Here is a 22,594-nt window from a genome sequence, read left to right on the forward strand (position 1 = left end):
ACAAGCTGAGATTAGAAGCACTCCCTTTAAGAGAGTGCTCCTAATCTCAGCTTGTTGCCTGTATAGAAGGCACCTGGAAGCCAGAAATCTTGCTGACTGATAGGGGATCAAATACTTACTGTATTTATTGGCGTATAACACGCACAGGCGTATAGCACGCACCTTCATTTTAAGAGGTACGTTTCAGAAAAAAATTTTTTTCAAATAAACAACTTTGAATTAAAATAAGGGTCAGTGCCCATCTGCAGCCTCCTCATCTCCCATCAATGCAGCCTGATCAATGCCCATCTGCAGCTTCAATGCAGCCTGATCAATGCCCATCAATCCAGCCCGATTAATTGCCATTTTTAGCCTCACTGCTAATCTTCAGCCTCACCATCTCTCATCAATGCAGCCTGAACATTACAGGAAATCAGAGGAGAGGAAGGAGGGGGACGAGCACCGCCGGAATTCACAGAGCTGTCAACTGTTTATTCGTCTATCACTTGGTTCACAGTCGGTGGTCACACACACAGTCTCTTCTCTGCCATCGGCACTGGACCAGCTCCTGTGATAGACAGAACACTGGTCCAATGCCGGTGGCGGAGGCGGGACTGGGTGTCTGACATGAGAGCTGAGTGAGAGCTGAGTAACAGGAGATTACAGCTCGGTGAATTCCGATGGCACTCGTCCCCTTCCTTCCCCTAAGAGGTACACTATCGGCATATAACACGCACCCGTGATTATTCCCCTATTTTCAGGAGGAAAAAGTGCATGTTATATGCCGATAAAATACGGTATTTCACTCATTAAAGTGAAAATCAATTTATAACTGTCAATTAAATAAATTTTAATTGTCAAATCAATTTTTGAAATGGGTTTTTCTGGATATTTTTGTTGTCATTCTATCTTTCACTGTTAAAACAAACCTATCAATTAAAATTATATTATCATTTCTATGTCAGTGGGCAAATGTACAAAATCAGCAGGGGGTCAAATACTTTTTTCCCTCACTGCATGTATCCTCAGAAACTGGTGCTGATATTTGAACGATGGCTGCAGCTGATCATCCAGATACTATTCTTTTACTCCAGCGATGGACTTTTTTGTATAAGTGATCCTATAAAAAGGCACTCAATTACTTTTACAAGCTCTGGAAGGCCCTACATTAGGGTAAAAAATGTCCTTCTAGTTGTCTTACCCACAGGCTCAGAGAGAGCAGCAGGAGCCATTAAAATCTTGTGAGGAGGTGGGGGCCACCACATTGAGTGTGTCAATGAACATAGCCAGGCTCAGGAGCAAGCCTGCACTTGCACCCCCATAAGAACCGACATCCTGTGCCAAAGAGCGGAGAAGGAGGAGCAAAGAGGACCCCAGAAGAGGAGGTTTGGGGCCACTATCTGCAATACCACTGCACAGAGCAGATAAATATACCATGTTTATTATTTCATACCGGCCATTCAAATAAGTAGGGAATCCATGAACAGGTTCCCTGCTGAATCAGAGCAGAACAAAATGGATGTAATTTTTGAGTCATACTTGTCCATTTTGTTCTCCATCTTGGACGAATTAAACCCATTGATTTAATGGTTTCCCAAAAGTTATATTCGAGGCATGCTATGAATAATAACTCTCAACCCAACTGTCAAGCCATCAAATGGCTGGTATAGTAACTGATCACATGTGCTGCACCATGGTAACTGCAGATTAAACTATGGCAGCTTCCTTGGCTGTAAAGAACAGGATGGATTAATTCTGCTTTAACAGACTTTTGTATTGGGATCTGGTCTGTCACATTTGGGTCCAAAAATGGATGGACTAGATGAACTTGGAGGTAAACACACACCTGTCCATTAACATCTGCCTGCCCAAAGACCTAACACTGAGCTTCGGTTCAGACACACCTTAAAATTAGGCAGAACATTTTTGAAAATTGTTCCGAGTTCCAAATTCTGAGTTTGGAATTCCAAGTTATAAATTCCAAATTCCGTGTTCGGAATTCCACGTTCCAAATTTAGAAGTCTCAAATTCCCAAGTTCCGAGCTCCCAAATTCTGAGTTCCCAAATTCCAAATTCAGAAATTCAGAGTTCCAAACTCCCAAATTCCGTTTTCCGAGTTCCAAATTCTGAGTTCCAAATTAAACCCATTGATTTAATGGTTTCCCAAAAGTTATATTCAAGGCATGCCATGAATAACAACTCTCAACCCAACTGTTAAGCCATCAAATGGCTGGTATAGTAACTGATCACATGTGTGCACCATGGCAACTGCAGATTAAACAATGCTATGATGGCAGCTTCCTTGGCTGTAAAGAACAAGAGGAATTCTGCTATAACAGACTTATGTTATAGGCTCTGGTCTGTTACATTTGGGTCCAACAATGGATGGACTAGATGGACTTGGAGGTAAACACACACGTCTGTTAACATCTGCCTGCCCAAAGACCTAACACTGAGCTTCAGTTCAGACACACCTTAAATTATGAGTTCCGAGTTCCAAATTCAGAGTTTGGAATTCCAAGTTATAAATTCCAAATTTCAAGATCCGAGTTCTGAATTGCAAGTTCTAAAATTCCGAGTTCCAAATTCCATAGTTGGTAAGGTTGAAAAAAGTCTATCAAGTCCAACCTGTGTGTGTGCGCTTTTATGTCAGTATTACATTGTATATTCCTGTATGTTGTGGACGTTTAGGTGAGTATCGAATCATTTTTTGAAATTATCGATGCTCCCTGCCGAAACCGCTGCTTGTGGAAGAGAATCCCACATCCTTACGGCTTACAGTGAAGAACCCTCTACGCAGTTTAAGGTTAAACCGCTTTTCTTCTAATTTTAGTGAATGGCTGCAAGTCTTTTTAAATGCCCTATCACGGAAAAGTTTTATCCCTATTGTGGGGTCACCAGTACAGTATGTGTACATTGAAAACATATCCCCTCTCAAGCGTCTCTTCTCTAGAGAGAATAAGTTCAGTGCTAGTAATCTTTCCTCATAACCAAGATCCTTCAGTCCCTTTATTAGCTTTGTTGCCCTTCTCTGGACTCTCTCCAGTTCTAGCACATCCTTCCCGAGGACTGGAGCCCAGAATTGGACGGCATACTCCAGAGTCTTGTAGAGTGGGAGAATTATTGTTTTATCTCTGGAGTTAATTCCCTTTTGCATGCCAATATTCTATCGCCTTTGCTTGCAACAGCTTGGCATTGCATGCCATTGCTGAGCCTATCATCTACTAGGACCCCCAGGTCATTTTCCATCCTAGATTCCCCCAGGAGGTTCTCCCCCTAGTGAGTAGATTGCATTTGCGTTTTTGCCACCCAAATGCATTATTTTACATTTTTCTATATTAAACCTCATTTGCTATGTAGTTGCTCACCCCATTCATTTGTTCAGATCTTCTTGCAAGGTTTCCACATAAGTATCCAAAGCTATTGCCCTGCTTAACGCAGTATCATCCGCAAATACGGAGATTGAGCATTTTATCCCATCCTCCAGATCATTTATGAATAAGGTAAATAGGATTGGTCCCAGGACAGAACCCTGGGGGACCCCTGTGACGGGATTCACTTTGGGGGGGGGGGGGGGGGGGCATGGAACCCAGAATCCCTTGGAGAGGGTGGGAAACCCATGTTTCAGCTCCCCATGCACCTCCTATGTCTAAGTCAACCTGTGTATTAGGGGCACAGGGTGACTGAGAAAATGGACAGCTATTTAATGGACACCGAGAATGTGGTTTGGATTACTTAAAATGGAACTGTAATATTTATCAAAAACATCCCTCAAGAAATCGACGATACAATAATTCTACTGTATCAGAATGATGGAACATTGTAAGAGTTTTGTAGACTGTTGCCATGCAGTCTGCAATCCCTGATTAATCAAAGCATAACTTGGATGGGGATTCCATGGTCTACAATGTAGGAGACAGACCGTATGCTAATTCTGGGACCTTCTGCTATTGTGAGAAGGTGTCCTGTGTTTATATTTATGATAATGTGTGTTGTGTCTTCTGAGCTAAAAGACAGCAAGGCTGACCTGGAAGGTCATACCTCTGAGTCACCTAGACTGGGTAAATGACTAGTTAATTAGCTCATGTTGGGTGGCGTGGTCATGGACATGGCCGTGTAGAGACGTGCTATCGCTGAGCTCCCGGCCGTCTCTCGCCCTTCCTGGCATCTTTTGATCACCTAAACACAGAATGCTATCTGCTAAGAAGCGGGCTAACAAGAGGAACAAGAAGAAAGCCAGCCCGGTCACCAATACCCCTGTTGCCGGTGTTTTTCAGAGACTATTTGGGAGATCGCGGTCTGGCTCCCCGGATCTCAAGATGGCAGGCCCTCGTGACTCTCTGTCACAGACCCCAGACCTCATGGTGGATCCGGAATCGTCGGAGGGCTCCAGAAGCCTAATAATTTACTCTAGCTCCCCATGAATTCTCGCCGGGACCCCAGGAAACACTGCACCCCTGCCGGTTACTTACAGGGGAGATGCGGAGCTAAGAGCCATCTTACAGGCCCTATCGACGCGGGCGGATATAGAGGCTTTAGTAGGGAGAGTGGAGGCCGCACACAGAAGAGAGATCCGGGCGGTCAAGCAGGATGTTCAAGCTTTATCTTCATGCCTCACAATGGGTGAATCTTCCTTGGCGTCCCTTGAACAGAGAGTTACATCGATAGAATCCCGACAACGAGACCAATCCAGTGCAGCTGTGGATATTCAACTACGCCTGGAGGAAATGGAGGACCGGAGCCGTAGGAACAACCTGCGGCTCCGGGGCCTCCCAAAAGCAACAGGCCCATTGGATCTACTAGCCACGGACACGGACATTTTCAAACGGGTGGCGGGCGATCATCTCCCTGAGCGTGTGGAGGTTGATCGGGTCCACAGAGCTTTGGGCCCCCGTCCATCTGACCCTACCAGACCGCGAGATGTAATTTGTCGGCTACATCATTATATCCACAAGGAAGCCATAGCCCGCGGGGCCTGGGAGTCAGGAGATGTGGAATTCGATGGGGCAACTGTTAAGATCCTGCCCGATATCTCCAGGCTGACACTTCACCGTCGTTCTCTTTTGAAACCCCTGTTGGACCTAGCCAGACGCTGCAACGCCACTTACCGATGGGGCTTCCCTCTGTCGGTCACCTTCCTCAAGGACCAGAAATCCTTCCTCCTACGGTCCCCGGATTCCCTACCAGCTCTCTTCGATTTCCTTGGATCGGACCTGACCACCATCCCCAATTGGCTACATTATCTTCCCTGTGCTCCGGGACGTCTAAGCGCATTGAGGGGACAGGCTCCACAACCACAGAGGCCGCAGAGAAATGGACGACGCTCCCGCTCTCTATCCCAAGATGAACATCGGGAATCGTGAGTAATAGTGCCACTGTCCCTTACATTTCTGATGAGACTTCCATACCTGTTTTGACCAAAACTCACCCCTACCAGCTCCCACTTTAATGAAACCCAGACGGCTACATTAGACTTTGACACCCATTCACGTTTCACAGGCTACCATCGGAGTTCTCCACCACAGCTACTACATGTCCCAGTTTTGCTGCCCACATACAATTATCCCACCCCATTCTTCCGATCACATTACTCTGGGGCTTATTATGAGCAGGAATTATACGTTACAGTGACTTATCTGGATCCGACAAAAATACCTCCATCTTATTGGCAGACAACCTCCTTATGCTACAGCTGAATAACCACCAGGGGCTTTGGGATAAGACATGGAACAGTGTTTACTTCTTATTCTTGGAGGATATTCCCCCTCCCCTCAGGAACAGAAACCGTATGGGAGCCACCGCAGGGAACGATTCATGCTGGGGATCATCATTAATATTACCCCTCAGAGTAACAGTGGTTATCCCGGGGCTCCTGTTGTGACAGACCCTCAGGATTGCTGCGGAGGAACAGGATGAGAAGACCGGCTGGTATTGTGCTATGTGCAAGGGACTAGGTTTTTCCTGTTATTTAAATTTACTCCCTGTCATGGCATGCTTGATTAGAGACCTCTAGATGACAAGCCAATCTTTTATGACAAGCTTCGGTAGCATGAGCTGATACGCTCTGGGAAGTAGGTATTGCTATTAGCCTATGTTGGGAGTGGAGTTTGAGTTAATGATATGTTATCTGAAGTGTATGGATTCATCATTTGGCTACATATCTCCGGATGACTACTGGTGAGCGCGAAGCGCAGAGATGAGTAACCAGCGGAGATCGTTTTGCAAAATGTATTCGTTGCTGACCTCTGTTACCATTTTAGTTATCACTTTGCATTCTGTGTTTTATTGTTAATTTTCTTTCTTTTACTGTTGGTGTGTTGCCGGGATGGGTGGGAGACCTGGATTCTCACTTACAGGTTACAGGTTACTGACCACCCACACCCCACATAGGCCATTGTATACATCCAGGGCTCCGGTTTTGTATACATAATAAGTTGATAAAACTTACCCATTTAGTTGATACCAGGTCGAACTTCTCCGACTTGAAGTCCTCACTTTACTTCTCCCCCCTCCCCCCCATCTCTCTCCTCTTCCTGATTTTTCCGTTCCCTTACTCCCACTTTTTGTGACCCACAACCCCCCCCCTTTTTTCTCATCTTTGACTGTACTCTTTTCTTATTCCTGAGACATGGCGGTAGATTCTCTTAAAGTAACATCTCTTAATGCTAGAGGCCTAAACACGCCTGAGAAGAGACGTATGTTACTTCATGACCTCAAAAAATCACATACTGATGTTGCCTTCATTCAGGAGACACACTTTAAAACGGATAAATCACCGATATTGCAGAATAGAGCTTTTTCCTGAGCCTATCATTCAACTAACTTCCACTCCAAGTCCAAGGGGCCTCTATTTTGATCTCCAGCAGACTGCCGTGGCAATTTCAGGAGATGTTGGTAGACCCTGAGGGGCGATACGTATTCCTTAAGGGCCTAATAGGGGGGATACAATTCACGTTGGCCACACTTTATGCTCCTAACGAACACCAGGATAAATTTCTGAGACACTTAATAGACAAGCTCATGACATATAAGCAGGGTCAACTGATTCTAGGGGGTGATCTTAATGTCCCTCTGATTCCCTCAGTGGACACGTCTTCAGGTAACTCCTCCTCATCCCCATCTTCCAGAAAACGTATAACGCAGGCTCTCCACGGTGCGCAGTTGACAGTCGTATGGCGTCTCCAGCACTCAGGGGAAAGGGATTATTCGTTCTTCTCTCCCCCGCACAAGGTCTACTCTAGGATCGACATGTTTTTGGTACCCCATGACCAATTGCACCTTGTGAGCTCCTCATCAATAGGTCTGATTACATGGTCAGACCATGCTCCTGTCTCTATCACATACAAACTCACGGAGAAACCCTCGCCCAGATCCCTATTCTGGCGTCTGAACGAGAGTCTTCTGCAAATCCCTGAGGTGCTGGAGGACGTAACTAAAGAACTAGATCTCTATTTCAGAGAAAACGACATACAGGGATGCGACCCTGGAATTCTATGGGAGGCTCACAAGTGTGTCCTTCGGGGGGTCCTCATCAAACATGGGGCGACTATAAAAAGAAAAAGAAACGAACAACTCACTAAACTACTCTCCACATTAGCCTCAGTAGAAATACAACATAAGCAGACACCCACTCAAGACCTTGAGACACAGCTGATGACACTGCGCACACAAATCACGGACTTATTACAGTACAAGGCAAAGGCAGCCTTACAGTATTGCCGTAAAATGTCATATGAGTCAGGAAATAAGTGCGGAAAACTATTAGCCAGATCCGTAAAAGAAGTCAGATCAGCTGCTTATATCCCACAGATCATTTGCCCTAACGGCCAAAGAGCCACCACCCCGACACAAATCTCTAAGGGTTTTGGGGACTTCTTCTCTGACTTATATAATCTTCCTGACTCATCTCCTGCCCAGACAGATATAACTAAATATGTTTCAGATTCGAAACTCCCATCCCTACCAGCTGAAACCAAGGCAATTTTAGATGAACCAATAACTTTGGAAGAGTTACAGGTAGCAGTAAGCTCCATGAAAATAGGCAAAGCCCCAGGACCAGATGGTTACACGGTCCAATATTACAAAGCCTTTCTTCCCATTTTAGACCCACGGTTGGTTGCTTTTTTCAATGCATTGGGGGCAGAAGCTAGCTTCCCGAGAGAGCTTAAAAGCCCATATATCCTTGATCTACAAAGAGGGGAAAGACCCAGGGGTTTGTGGTAGCTACAGACCTATTTCTCTTTTAAACTTGGATCTAAAGTTATTCTCGAAGATTATTGCCACTAGATTAGCACAACATCTCCAACACCTTATCCACCTTGACCAGGTCGGTTTTATCCCCACCAGAGAGGCGAGGGACAACACCATTAAGACCCTCAACCTTCTACATGTAGCAAACGCCAATAAGACCCCCTGCGTATTCGTGAATACCGACGCCGAAAAGGCCTTTGACAGGGTTAATTGGAACTATATGTTCTCAGTTCTCCGTCATATTGGCCTAGGGGATAAGATGCTGAAATGGATATACAGCATCTATTCCAATCCTTCAGCCCAAGTAAAAGTAAACGGTGTACTATCAAATCCCTTCGCCACTACTAATGGTACTGGGCAAGGTTGCCCCCTATCCCCTCTACTTTTTGCCCTCTCCCTAGAACCGTTCCTTTGCAGAAACAACCCAGACATATCTGGGCTTCAGATAGGAGATTCCCAATGTAAAATTTCGGCGTATGCCGATGACCTTCTATTCTCCCTCACTAATCCCAGAATATCTCTACCAAATCTTATGCGAGAATTTAAAATATATGGAGCCATCTCTCATGTAAAAATTAACTTCTCCAAATCGGAAGCGATGGGCATCGCTGTACCACCTAGAGCATTACTAGAACTGCAATCTAATTTTAACTTCAAGTGGACTAACACAGCCCTAACATACCTAGGTACGAAAATCCCCTCTGACTTAACACACACATTTGATCTAAATTTTCCGCCCCTGCTGACAAACACCCGGATCCTATTAGAAAAATGGAACACAGGTTTTCACTCCTGGTTCGGGAGATGTAATATCCTGAAAATGTGTATACTCCCTAAATTTATCTACCTCATTCAGGCACTACCTGTTCATATACCACCTTCTTTTTTCAAACAGGCCCAATCCCTTTTCACAAGATTTGTGTGGGCACACAAAAAACCCTGACTACGACGTTCACAATTGATGCTTCCCAAAAGTGAGGGGGGACTAGCTTTACCTGACATTCGACAGTACTACCTGGCCTCACATCTGGGGCGTATTCTCGACTGGCGGAGGAATGGCGAGTCCAAACTCTGGGTTCAACTTGAACAATCCCAAACCCTCATACCTCTGAAAAGTGCATTGTGGTGCTATGATGACCTTCCCCCTAGAATGAGGTTGCACCCCTTAATTGGCACCACCTTGAGACATAGCCACCAAATCGCCATACAGGCTTCCCTTACATCTAAAAACTCCTCTTTGTTCCCTATTCTGGGCCGCCCAAACTTTACCCCTGGTTTACAGACAACGGACTACTCCACCCTAAGAGACACGGGCAGAGACCATGTAGCCAAATTCTCCACTGGAGAAACCTGGCCATCCATATCTGAACCAACTAATCCAACGGGAGACTACCAACTTACCTTTTGGACGGCAGCTCAGTTGCATCACTTCCTTCACTCCCTTCCAAGACCACAAGCATTTTCCCAACAGCAAACGCCGTTTGAGGATCTCTGTACAGGAGAGGGCCCATTAGCCCACATTCTGTCCCAAACATATTCACTAGTAAACTCGCCAAAAGAACAAACACCTCTACTCAGTTTGACCAGATGGGAGAGGGACCTAAACTGTACGTTTTCTGCTGCACAACGGCAACGCATAATCACACTAGCTCTCAAATCTTCGTCTTGCACTAGGATACAGGAAACTAACTTCAAGCTATTTAGCAGTTGGTACCTGACCCCTTCCAGGTTGTGAAGATGCTTTCCATCTTCCTCGAATCGGTGCTGGCGCTGTGACGAGGAGGAGGGAACCCTGATTCATATTTTCTGGGCCTGCTCTAAGTTGCGGGACTTTTGGGGAGAGGTCAGGCGCATAACGCAAAAGTGCACAGAATATAATATCCCTGATGAGGCCGCGTTCTTCCTCCTACATCTTTCCTCCATTCCCATCAAAAGATATAAGAAGTCCTTCACACGTCATTTGCTCAACACAGCAAAGGCGTGTATCCCACTCTGCTGGAAACAACCTCTCCCCCCTGCCATTTCGTTATGGCTACGGAGGGTAGAGGAAATAAAGAAAATGGAAGACCTAATTCTCACAGCACAACATAAACAAGAAATACATAAAAAGACCTGGGACATCTGGAACGCCTTTATCTGCTCCGAAGAAGGCCAGCGCTTACTTGGGTCATGATTACATCTTCACAATTATAAGGATCACACTGTATAAGAGGAATATGGATCTAGATGCCGCCATGTCTCTATCTTTGTCTTTTATTTTTCTCTTTCACTCCTCTCTCAATTCCCTCTTCTCCCCCCCCCCCCCCCTTTTTTTTTTTTTTTATGTCCCTTCTCTCTATCCTTACCCCTCTACTTGTCCAGGGAATTTAATTCCCATTTTCTAAAGAAAAGTTGAAAAAGTAGGTGGGGGACACCCTGATGCTGTAGAACTTAACACAAGATATTTTGCATTAATAATGTGTCACATCAAAGATATTCACATGCTTCAAAGGTTCATGCTCACATGTACATTGTATATTATATTGAGTTTATGTGACCTCTGTATAGCAAGTGTAACAAAATACCAGTACTCATATATATTTGTATTGCGGGGCCCTCACCCCTGTTTAGAGTTGAATAAAGTTTATATTTGAAAAAAAAAAATTAGCTCATGTTAATTTATGCTTCTGGTTACAGTTGTATTGTTAGGATAATATGATCAGGAGGGATGAACCTCCTTCTGAATTGTATACAAGACTGTATTCTTGCTCTAGTAAACAGTTCCATGTTCAGTTTGTAACCAAGCTAGTCTCATCTGGCTCTTGGTTACAATATATGGCTGTAATATTTGATATCTGAGGATCCAGATTGGAGGAAGCAGTGTACTGATGAAAGCACTCAAGTGGAGTGCAACAGGGATCTGTTAAATTGGTGGCAAGCAGTGGGATGCTTCCTGCAGTCTGGGACATCCGAACCTACACCTAGATACAAGGTCTGGATGGCAGGAGTGGAGAGGTACAGATACCAGCCACCACGGAAGAGGAATTTGGAAGGAGGTTGCGAGAGATGCAGATACAGCACAGGGGGCCAGTATCAGAGCACGCCGTTTGGTGTCTATTGCTATCCTCCCATTGGAGAAGATACCCCTTCACTATTTATCTTATGGACTCTCATTATTTGCTGTTCCATATTTCACTATAGACACTTTGATCACATATTGTTGTCTTTTCACATTTCAATGCCGATGTATTTATTTTTCAATTGTTTCACATGTTTATTGAGTACATGTTAGACACGGTGATGTTTACTCACATTCCTTTATCTAGCATATGTTAGACATTCCTAGAGCTGCACTTTATGTGTTTTAAATTTTTAGTTGACTTGGTTTGTTTGTGTGTCATCTGCTTTTGTTTTTATTTTTTTGTTTTGGGTTAAGCGCAGCATTTTTCCACTTTGTACACATGAACTGCATATAAGACTGTATTCTTGTTCAAATAAACTGTTCCATGTTCAGTTTGTAACTAAGCTAGTCTTGTCTGGTTCTTGGTTACAAAATATGGCTGTAATATTCGATATCTGAGGACCCAGATTGGAGGAAGCAGTGTACTGACGGAAGCACTCAAGAACAGTGCGACTGGGATCCATTACAACCCCACTCTCCACAACAGACCATTCTGAGTACTCACCATTTATCACTACCCGCTGAACTCGCCCCTTGTAGCCAGTTTTCAATCCATGTACTCAACCTTTGGTCTATGCCGACAGACCAGACCTTCGTTTGTATAGTAAACGTTTATGGGGAACTGTATCAAATGCCTTTGCAAAATCCAGATACACCATGTGTACGGACCTGTTAGGGCTGGCTCAGCCCTTCCTTCTCTGAGCTGGCCGCTCAGCTGTCGGCTAATTGCCAGCTCTCATCTCTCTCCACAGTTAACCAGCTGTTGTGGATCTGCTCGTCAATCCCGCCTACTTAAAGATCTCAAGCTCACGTCATTCCTGTCTTCGCCTTGGTCACATCACAAGAAACCATCTCCTGCGTTCTTGTTTAAAGACTGGCTTTGCTGACATCCCTTCTGGCTCCTTATCCTGCTTGCTCTTCCTCTACTTGGATCCCTGACTTCTGGCTTGGCTGATTACCCGATCCGGTTACTGGACTCTGGCTATGCTTTGACTACGCTCACTCTATTTACTTTTTTATTTTTATTAATAAACAAGTGTGATTTTACTGTACTTTACTGTCTCGGTCTGGGTTCATGGTTTTTGACAGGGCGTTCCTTTATCTAGATGGCAGCTCATGTCTTCATAGAAGGTTAATAGATTGGTTTGGCAAGAACAAGTTTTCATAAATCCATGCTGATTTTTGCTGATACTGTTTTCATTACTAAAATCTTGTATATAGTCCCTTATAATCCCCTTCAAGAGCTTGTAAACTATTGACGTTAGGCTAACTGGTCTGTTGTTCCCAGGGATATATCTTGGTCCTTTTTTTAAATATTGGTGCTACATTGGCTTTTCTTCAATCAGCTGGTACCATTCCAGTCAGTAGATTGTTCATAAAAATTAGGAACAATGGTCTGGCAATTACTTGACTGAGTTCCTTAAGGACCCTCGGGTGCAAGCCATCTGGTCCCGGTAACTTATTTATGTTATGTTTTTCAAGTGTATTCCTATTTCTATCCTCTGTTATGAGGGTGATTCCTGTGACATGTCAAGAGGATAAACCTTGCAGTTTTGGTTACTGAAGCCCCCCTTTCCCTCGTGAAGACTGAGGAGAAGAATACATTCAAAACCTTCGCCATATCTCCATCCTTTGTGAACAGATTCCCTTCATCATTCTTTATGGGGCCCATATGACCCTCCCTCTTTTACTATTAATGTACTTAAAGAATTTCTTGGGATTTTTTTTTACTCTCCTCCGCTATGTGGCTTTTGTGTTCTATCTTAGCTGCCCTGATTGCATCCTTACATTTCTTATTGCATTCTTTGTACAGTTGGAATGCTGATGATGAACCCTCAGCCTTGTATTTTTTGAAGGTCTTCTCCTTTGCTTTTTATATGCATTTGTACATTGGAGTTAAGCCACCCAGGGCTTTCTATTAGCTCTTTTAAATGTATCACCATTTTGGTGCCACTCCTATGTTCGTAGGAATGAACACCATAATTTTTATATAATGCAATACATAGACTTAATTCACCAAAAGATGGCAGAGCGCTACTCAGACAACAGGGATAGACTGGTGCGACCCCTTGGGAAGTCACATAGTTAGTTACAAGGCATTGTTGGAGCACCCTCGTTTGAATTATGCTTAGTTTAAGCTTATTACTTAATTTCGGATAGAGGGCACTCTCCCCAGCACCGATGGATAAATCAAGCTGGAACCGTTAACCCACGACTCCCTGCCTCAATAGCACATTTCAAAGGAACCATGCCTGCTGTTAAACCAATATATACTTGAATTTCTTTTATTTTTTGTGCGTGATAAATACTAACAGAAACAGATAACTGTCATACTCTATTGTTGAATTCTATGTATAATCTGCACTCCCTAAATAAAGTTATAAAAAAAAAAAAAAATGTATTACCCATTGGGATGCACTGGCTAATACCCTTATTTAATATGCTCTTAAAGCATACCCATTTTTCCTCCATTTTCTTTGTTCCTAGGATTTTATGCCATTTGATATCTTCAATTTCCAAGTTCCAAATTCCAAAATCAGAGTTCCATGTTCCAGGATCCAAATTCCTAAGTCCATGTACCGAGTTCCAACTTCCAAGTTCCAACTTCCAGATTGCGTGTTCCGAGTTCTAAATTCCCAGTTCCAAATTCCAAATCCTGAGCTCTAGATTCCAAGTTTCGGAATTTGAAGTTTTGAATTTCAAATTCCGAGTTACGAAAAGACTCACATGACACCAACACTGTGGTGTGAAGAGGGCACATAGAAAACAGTGGTTTTCTTTGCGTCCTTGCAGAAACATACGCTGGAAAAACTCACTCACATCTCTGCACAAGGTGTTGAACAAGCCCAAAATATTCTGTGCAAATAAAAGCTTAACTTTTTCCCATTAGTTTTTAAGCACATATGGTATGAACAAGGCCTTATACTTTTTAAAGATTGCTCTCATCTTTAGTAAAGTTTGGTTACTCCCAAAAAATAAGCTCAAATAGCAGGCCTCATACACACCTGAGTATTTCATAAATGTTTGCAAAAGTGTGTCACGGTTGTGGTGCATTAATTGTTAATTGAAGCTCAAATGCTGCATGCAGACTTTTTCTACAAGCAATAAGCGCGTCAAAAAGGTCCGGTTAAAAAAAACGCACAAAGCTCAACACAGAAAGCTGAGTGAGGTACTTTGACATGTTTGTCGCACATAGGGCAGTTCACTGAAATGCATAGGTTGCTTAATGTGTGTAGTGTGAAAAAGTGCATAAACACAGCACATTATTTTGAGCATATTCTCACTATGGTGTAAATGCACTCTAATGCCGCGTACACATGAGCGGACTTCTCGTCGGACTGAACGCCGAAGGACTTTTCAACGGAGTTCCGACAAAACTGACTTGCCTACACACAATCCCACCAAAGTCTGATAGTTTCGAACGTGATGACGTACGACCGGACTAGAAAAGGAAGTTCAGTAGCTGCCCTTGCATCGTTTTTGGTCCGTCGGACTAGCATACAGATGAACGTTTTTTTCTATAGGAATCGAGTCCGTCGGAAAGATTTGAAACATATTCTTTCTATGGTCAGTCAGATTTTTCGACAGAAAAGATCCGATGAAGCCCACGCACGATCAGAATGTCCGACGGATTCGTTCCGTCGGACCTTTTCTGCCGGAAAGTGGGCTCGTGCGTACGCGGCATAACTGTACACACAATAGGATTTTCTGACAACAAAATACATGTTTTTTTTTTTTCCCCGACGGATGTTGGCTCAAACTTGTCTTGCATACACACGGTCACACAAAGTTGGTCGGAAATTCCAAACGTCAAGAACTCAGTGACGTACAACACGTACGACGAGCTGAGAAAAATGAAGTTCAATAGCCAGTGCTGCTCTTCTGCTTGATTCCGAGCATGTGTGGAACTTTGTGCGTTGGAATTGTGTACACTCGATCGGAATTTCTGACAACGGATTTTGTTGTCGGAAAATTTGAGAACCAGCTCTCAAATTTTGTGTGACAGAAATTCCGATGGAAAATGTCCGAAGGAGCCTACACATGGTTGGAATTTCCGACAACAAGCTCCTATAAAACATTTTCCATCGGAAAATCCTATCGTGTACGGGGAATTACACACGTGAGAGAAGTCTTCAGACACAGAAACTTTACAGAGTTCAGTGGTTCCCACCTTTCCATGTCTGCCTGAGGTGGAACCAAAATAAGGCAAACTTTCAAAATAAATAAGCAAATGTTAATAAAAAGGTAGCTATAAAAAATCGTTTTTCCTATTTACATGCCACCTCCGTTTTTTTAACATTTTTTTCCCCACTTTCCTGCATCTAAATATGACTGGGCCGTTTAACAGGCACCAGAGTTTGACCAGTGCCCTTTGTAATCTAACAGACTTGCTGAGACACACGGCTTCTCCCCATGTATGCTATATGCCTCCCTTCCTGGACACTCTTGTTTTAGAGCTTCTCAATATATGCTATATGGCTGGCCTCCCTTCCTGAACACTCATATCTGAGGTCAGAGGACATCAGTCTTCTGGTGACCTCTGTCACAAGCAATGGCAGTTTTCATATTGCTATCCCGACGAGTCTGTATTCACATCACTGTGTGGTCACAGTGGAAACAATGTAAAAGTTATAGAGAGTTTACATTAACAACCACATTAACAAAGCAGAAGACCATCTTTCAGTGAGGACAGGCAGAGGACTCCAAAGTATGTAACTCTGAATGAACTGCACTCCATGTCGTATCTATTGCATTGGCTGGCACCCTCTTGTTAGTTAGGAATAGGAGTTGCATAAAGTCTGTGCCACTCTTTGTTATTCTCCCTAATGTCTTGTAATTGACCAGTTCTATACAATGTTCTCTAAGGCTTTTAATGGAGGCAGATCCTTACTGTATGTGTCAAACTCTGTACATACAACAGTACCCTTTGTCAATTATTACTGTATCAGTGTGTGGACACAGTAAAAAAAACAACCCCTCACTTAGCATTTCTAGGGTAAATGCTTGTTACATCTAAAGGAAGATGAAAAGGCTATATTATTTACATTACCCCTACTTCACTACTATCCTTTTCCCCTTGCAGCACTCAGGGCAGGCTGTAGGACAGGGATATGCAATTAGCGGACCTCCAGCTGTTGCAAAACTACAAGTCCCATCATGGCTCTGCTTCTAGGTGTCATGCTTGCGGCTGTCAGAGTCTTGCTATGCCTCATGGGACTTGTAGTTCTTGAAACTTGTATTTTCAACAGCTGGAGCTGTTGCATATCCCTGCTGTAGGAGGTCCTTCAAAGTCACCACATTCAATGCTGGGCTATTAACCCTGCACTATATGTGGAGGAAGCAGAAGTGTGACCATGGTCATAATCATGTTGGAGAGGAGGCTTGATGGGACTGGTCCTACAACTTGGAGGGGACAGCTGGAGCGATGAATGCAGTATTCCATTTTATTCTGCTACCACTAGGCAAAGATGAGCATTTAACTCTTGCAGTGTTTGTGGGGGGGTAGGAGGTGTCCCTATGGGTCCCCAGAGGTGCCAAACATTGTACAAAGGATGAGAGCCCCACAGCCTTGAAACCAGTTCTGTATAAATGTATAAATCTTGGGGAAAGATCAGACGGTATATCCAATGCGTTTCAGGGTCCCACAACTCCCCCTTCATAGGGGCTGTCACTATTCTAATCCTTGCCCAGTATTTTCTCCTATCACCGCCAGTATTTAAGCCCTGATCAAGGGGAGAGTTGTGGGCTCTAGAAACGTGTTGGTTTTACCTCCTAATCTTTTACCTAGAATAATAAACTTATACTGGAATGGTTACAAACTTGTGATAAGCTTGCATCCATCACATGCTTTGTGAAAGGGAGAATTAATAAGTTCCATGAAACAGATATAGTTTGTGGCATGCTGTGACTGTATTGTGTTTTGGAAGCTTTTGGTGGGATGAGACCTCTATGGGTATGGGTATTCAGAACCCACAGGTACAATCTTCATTGAAATGGTCAATTTCTATTGCTGTGGGTGACATGGGTTAAGGACTTTAAAGCGGAGTTCCACCCAAAAGTGGAACTTCCGCTCATCTGATTCCTCCCCCCCTCCGGTGCCACAATTGGCACCTTTCAGGGGGGAGGGGGGGTTCAGATACCTGTCTACTACAGGTATTTGCACCCACTTCCTGGAATAGACTCTCGCGGGAGTCACGCCCCTTCCCGCACCCCCCCGCTGTCTCCTGGGAAACACACAGGTCCCATGAGATAGCAGGGACCACTTAGGACTCGCGCATGCACAGTAGGGAACCGGGAAGTGAAGCCGCAAAGCTTCACTTCCTGATTCCCTCACAGAGAATGGCGGCGGCAGCAGCCGAGAGATTGATCGGCTTCAGCTGCCGACATCGCTGGACTCCAGGACAGGTAAGTGTGCATTTATTTTAAAAGTCAGCAGCTGCAGTATTTGTAGCTGCTGGCTTTTAATCATTTTTTTTTAGGTGGACTCCCTCTTTAAAGAAGAAGTTTGGGATGTATATACACTGAGCAAAATTATAAATGCAACACTTTTGTGTTTGCCCCTATTTATCATGAGCTGAACTTAACCACTTCCCGCCCGCACACGTCATATGACGTCCTGGGCTTTGGGCGGGTATATCTGTAGTTACAGACATCATTCAGATATTGCCAGTTTCAGCCGGCGAAACTCTACACCATAGGAATGATCATAGTGGCCGTTCTGCCGCTTGATCGTTCCTATGGGAGGCGAGAGGGGACTCCCCCCCCCCCCCCCCCGCCGCCCTCCAGAGCTTGTTCCGACTCACCGTTACGATCTGTGAGGCGGAGAGCGGATCCGCCGGCGCCAGATGTAGATCATAGAGATTTCCGGCGGACTAGATGGTCGCCGGAGTCTCTATGATCATCGGAGGCCAGGCGCGATGTTATGACGTCACACCCGGCCTCTCCATTCAAAAAAAAGGCGCCGCTTCAGCTGGGAAGCGGTGATCGTTTTATTTTTTTTTTTTATTTCAGGCTTCCCAGCCTAGTGGTGAGATATGGGGTCTTATTGACCCCATATCTCACTGTTAAGAGCACCTGACATGTCATATTGCTATTACAAGGGATGTTTACATTCCTTGTAATAGGAATAAAAGTGATCAAATTTTTTTTTTTTTTCAAAAAAGTGTCAAAATAAAAAAAAAAAAATATAATTAACAATAAAAGAAAAAATTTTTTAAAGCGCCCCTGTTTCCGTGTGCTCACACGCAGAAGCGAACGCATATGTAAGTCCTGCCCACATATTAAAACGGTGTTCAAACCATACTTGTGAGGTATCACCGCGAACGTTGGAGCAAGAGCAATCATTTTGTCCCTAGACCTCCTCTGTAACTCAAAACATGTAACCAGTAAAAAAATTTCAAGCGTCACCTATGGGGATTTAAAGTACCTAACATTGGCGCCATTCCACGAGCGTGTGCAATTTTGAAGCGTGACATGTTAGGTATCTATTTACTCGGCGTAACTTCATCTTTCACAAAATGCAAAAACATTGGGCTAACTTTACTGTTTTGTTTTTGTTTTTTTAAACACAAAACTGTTTTTTTGCCCAAAAAAACACGTTCGAAAAATTCCTGCGCAAATACTGTGTGAGATAAAAAGTTGCAACAACCGCCATTGTATTCTCTAGGGTCTTTGCTAAAAAAACATATATAATGTTTGGGGTTCTATGTAATTTTCTAGCAAAAAAATTATGATTTTTACATGTAGGAGAGAAATGTCAGAATTGGCCCGGTAGGGAAGTGGTTAAAGATCTATGACTTTTTCTATGTAAACAAAAAGCCTATCTCTCTCAAATATTGTTCACAAATCTCTAAATCTGTCAACGTTGTGGACTGAGTGGTCCATAGTGGCGGTGGGGTTATGGTATGGGATGGCGTATGCTATGGACAACGAACACAGGTGCATTTTATTGATGGCATGTTGAATACACAGAGATACTGTGACGAGATCCTGAGGCCCATTGTTGTGCCATTCATCCACAACCATCACCTGATATTGCAGCATGATAATACACAGGCCCCATGTTGCAATTATCTGTACACAATTCCTGGAAGCTGAAAACATCCCAGTTCGTGCATGGCCAGCATACTCACCAGACATGTCACCCATTGACATGTTGGGAATGCTCTGGATCGGCGTATAGGACAGAGTTTTCCAGTTCCTGCTAATATCCAGCAACTTCACACAGCCATTGAAGAGAAATCGACCAACATTCCACAGGCCACAATTAACAACCTGATCAACTCTATGTGAAGGAGATGTGCTGCACTGTGTGAGGCAAATGGTGGTCACACCAGATACTGTCTGGTTTTTGGACCCCCCAATACAGTAAAGCTGCACGTTTAAGGGTGGCTTTTTATTGCGGCCAGCCTAAGGCACACCTATGCAATAATCATACTGGCTAATCAGCATCTTGATATGCCACACCTGTGAGGTGGATGGATTATCTCGGCAAAGGAGAATTACTCACTAACACAAATTTAGACAGATTTCTGAACAATATTTGAGAGAAATAGGCCTTTTGTGTACATAGAAAAAGTCGTAGATCTTTAAATTCAGCTCATGATAAATAGGGGCAAACACAAAACTGTTGCATTTATAATTTTGCTCAATGTATATACATCCCAAACTTCTTCTTTAAAACAACAAACATACATACTCACCCCTATGCTGCAGCATTGGTCTGATGCTGCAACTGTCCCTCGCTGGCTCTAAGCCCAGGAACTGAGCGATCACATAAAGGCTGATCACTCTTGGCCTTCTCAGAGTGAAGAGCGGGGACTGTCAGTCACCACTCTCTGCTCCTTTAGCACCAGGCTTAAGAGGGGGAAGGAGCAGATGGCTTTGGCTCACAGGCATGTGCTGAGAGGCTGAGCCAGCTGTCAATCAGGGAACAATATGGTCAGGACCCTTCCAAAGCCTGGAGCAGCTCTGTGACATCATATGACTTTAGTTGATCAGTTGGTCCTTGGTCACAGATAAGCAAAAGTAAGTGCAGTCCTGTGAATCAGAAGAGAAGCATGGCCAAAACAAACTTTGCTCCTACTCCTTTTCTAACACCTTCCCGCCCAGCCTATAGCAGAATGAAGGTCGGGCAGTGGATTTCCCATTCTGACTGGATGTCATTTGACATCCTTCAGAATGAGCTGCTTGTGTGCTCCCCTTAGGCGGCGCAGTGTGGCAATTGGTGGTGCGAAGTGTCCGCCGGTGGTGCGGTGGACACGGCGCACCACCGATCACGGAAAAGAGCCTATGACTTGGGCTCTTTACCATGTGATCAGCTGTGTCCAATCACAGCTGATCACAGTGTAAATAGGAAAAGCCAGTTATCAGCATTCCTCTTGTTACATTGAAAGTGCATGAGGAAAGGAGGGCATATAAGTGGCATTCCTCAGTGGGGACATCTGCACTGATAATCAGTGCCCTGAAAATCAGTGCAGCCCCATCAGTGATGCCCACCAGTGCTGCCAATCAGTAACGCCTCTCAGTGCCTCCTCATCAATGCCACCTATCAGTGCTGCATATTACTGCCTCCTCATCAGTGCCCATCAATGCAGCTTATTAGTGCCCGTCAGTGCAACAAATCACTGCACATCAGAGATGCCCGTCAGTGCTACAAATCAATGCACATCAGAGATGCCTGTCAGTGCCCATCAGTGATGCCTGTCAATGCTACAAATCACTGCACATCAGTGATGCCTGTCAGTGCTACAAATCACTGCACATCTGAGATGCCGGTCAGTGCCCATCAGTGATGCCTGTCAATGCTACAAATCACTGCACATCAGTAATGTCTGTCAGTGCCCATCAGTGATGCCTGTCAATGCTACAAATCACTGCCCATCAGTGATGCCTGTCAGTGCTACAAATCACTGCACATCAGAGATGCCTGTCGGTGCCCGTCAGTGATGCCTGTCAGTGCTACAAATCACTGCCCATCAGTGATGCCTGTCAGTGCTGCATATTAGTGCCTCTTCATCAGTGCAGCCTATCAGTAACCATCAGTGGTGCCTCATCAGTGAAGGAGAAAAATTACTTATTTACAAAATTGTATAACAGAAACTAACAAAAAAAAAAATCTAAATTTTCAGTCTTGTTTCTTTTATTTAGCAAAAAAAAAAACGAAATCCAACGGCGATTAAATACCACCAAAAGAAAGCTCTGTCTAAAAAAAAAAAAAAAAAAACATGATAAAAACAAAGTAATGTGGGTAGAGTGTTGTATGACTGCACATTTTTCATTCAAAGTGTGACAACACTGAAAGCTGAAAATTGGCCTGGTCAGGAAGGGGATGAAAGTGCCCGGTATGTAGCCCTGTGTGTCCAATAGAAATGTGTGGGCTGATCACTTCTCTCTATGATGGAGTGACTGCACAGTGCTGTGTATAGCAGACCCCGCTCACAAGTGTCATTCCCTGTCCCAGCCCCCCACTTCCTCTGACAGGTAATGCGCCCCCAGCAGGGCTCTGAACCCACAGCTCAGCCAGTGTCCCCCCCGGGTACGGGCTCACCTTTTCCAGGGCCGCCGGCCTCTGCACGGCCAGGGAGCGGGCCAGGGACAGTACGGTGTTAAAATAAAACCCCCGGGAGCCTCCGCCGCCCCCCTTGGCCGCCATCTTCCTCCCGGAGCCGTCAGGTGACGTCCCCATTCCACTTCATCACGTGACCCTTACAGAAGTGACGGCAGCATAACCTGACGAAATTGCCGTGTTACTATGGGGACAATGAACAGCCAGACTGTGGAATGGCCGCCAGTAAACTAGCGTCGCGTAGTAACAAGCACAGTATAGTATGCGGGTACAGTGCACGGGATTAGTGGACGGGGGGGGGGAATACTGTTTCTTAGCAATACCCTTGTTGGTATTGAATGGTTTAGGCTAGAGGGAGGGCGGAAGTGTGTATAGAAAGAAGCAAACGTCAGCGTTTGGGCGGAAGTGGTGATATCTGGATACTCCGGTCAGCTGAGCGGAGGGAGAGGCTTTCCAGAAGCCGTGTGACTGGAAGGGAAGGAACGGTAGCGTTATCCGGCGAAATTTACCGGTAAGAATTTGGTGTAAGTAAGGGGTTAGCTCTTATTCATTTGTGCTCATAGATATACGATGACAATATGGCAGAGGGCTGCCTGTTACTGGCTTCCATTACAGAGCCCATAACTAATAGGAGGGAA

General features: G+C 44.4%; 2 protein-coding genes across 5 annotated transcripts in view; one reads left to right on the top strand and one right to left on the bottom strand.

The window, feature by feature from the left end:
• The window catches only part of PI4KA (phosphatidylinositol 4-kinase alpha), a 255,731-nt gene extending 233,611 nt beyond the window's left edge, over window positions 1–22,120 (bottom strand). The window contains exon 1 of one of the 2 annotated variants that reach the window (XM_073629090.1): window positions 21,939–22,120. In XM_073629090.1, the coding sequence (XP_073485191.1) occupies window positions 21,939–22,076 (138 nt within the window). In that variant the 5' untranslated portion in view covers window positions 22,077–22,120. The remainder of the gene's footprint in view (window positions 1–21,938) is intronic. The other variant, XM_073629095.1, reaches the window with a different exon arrangement.
• SNAP29 (synaptosome associated protein 29) overlaps window positions 1–22,594 on the top strand; it is a 54,237-nt gene that overhangs the window by 10,790 nt on the left and 20,853 nt on the right. Inside the window, exon 1 of one of the 3 annotated variants that reach the window (XM_073629109.1) lies at window positions 22,150–22,480. The exons of 1 other annotated variant lie outside the window; for it this stretch is intronic. The gene's annotated coding sequence lies outside the window, so the exon portion shown is untranslated. Of the gene's footprint in view, window positions 1–22,149; window positions 22,481–22,594 lie in introns of those variants that run through there. One more of the 3 variants, XM_073629103.1, reaches the window with a different exon arrangement.

The sequence above is a fragment of the Aquarana catesbeiana genome, linkage group LG01 (assembly GCF_042186555.1).
Source record: "Aquarana catesbeiana isolate 2022-GZ linkage group LG01, ASM4218655v1, whole genome shotgun sequence".
Lineage (NCBI taxonomy): Eukaryota > Metazoa > Chordata > Amphibia > Anura > Ranidae > Aquarana > Aquarana catesbeiana.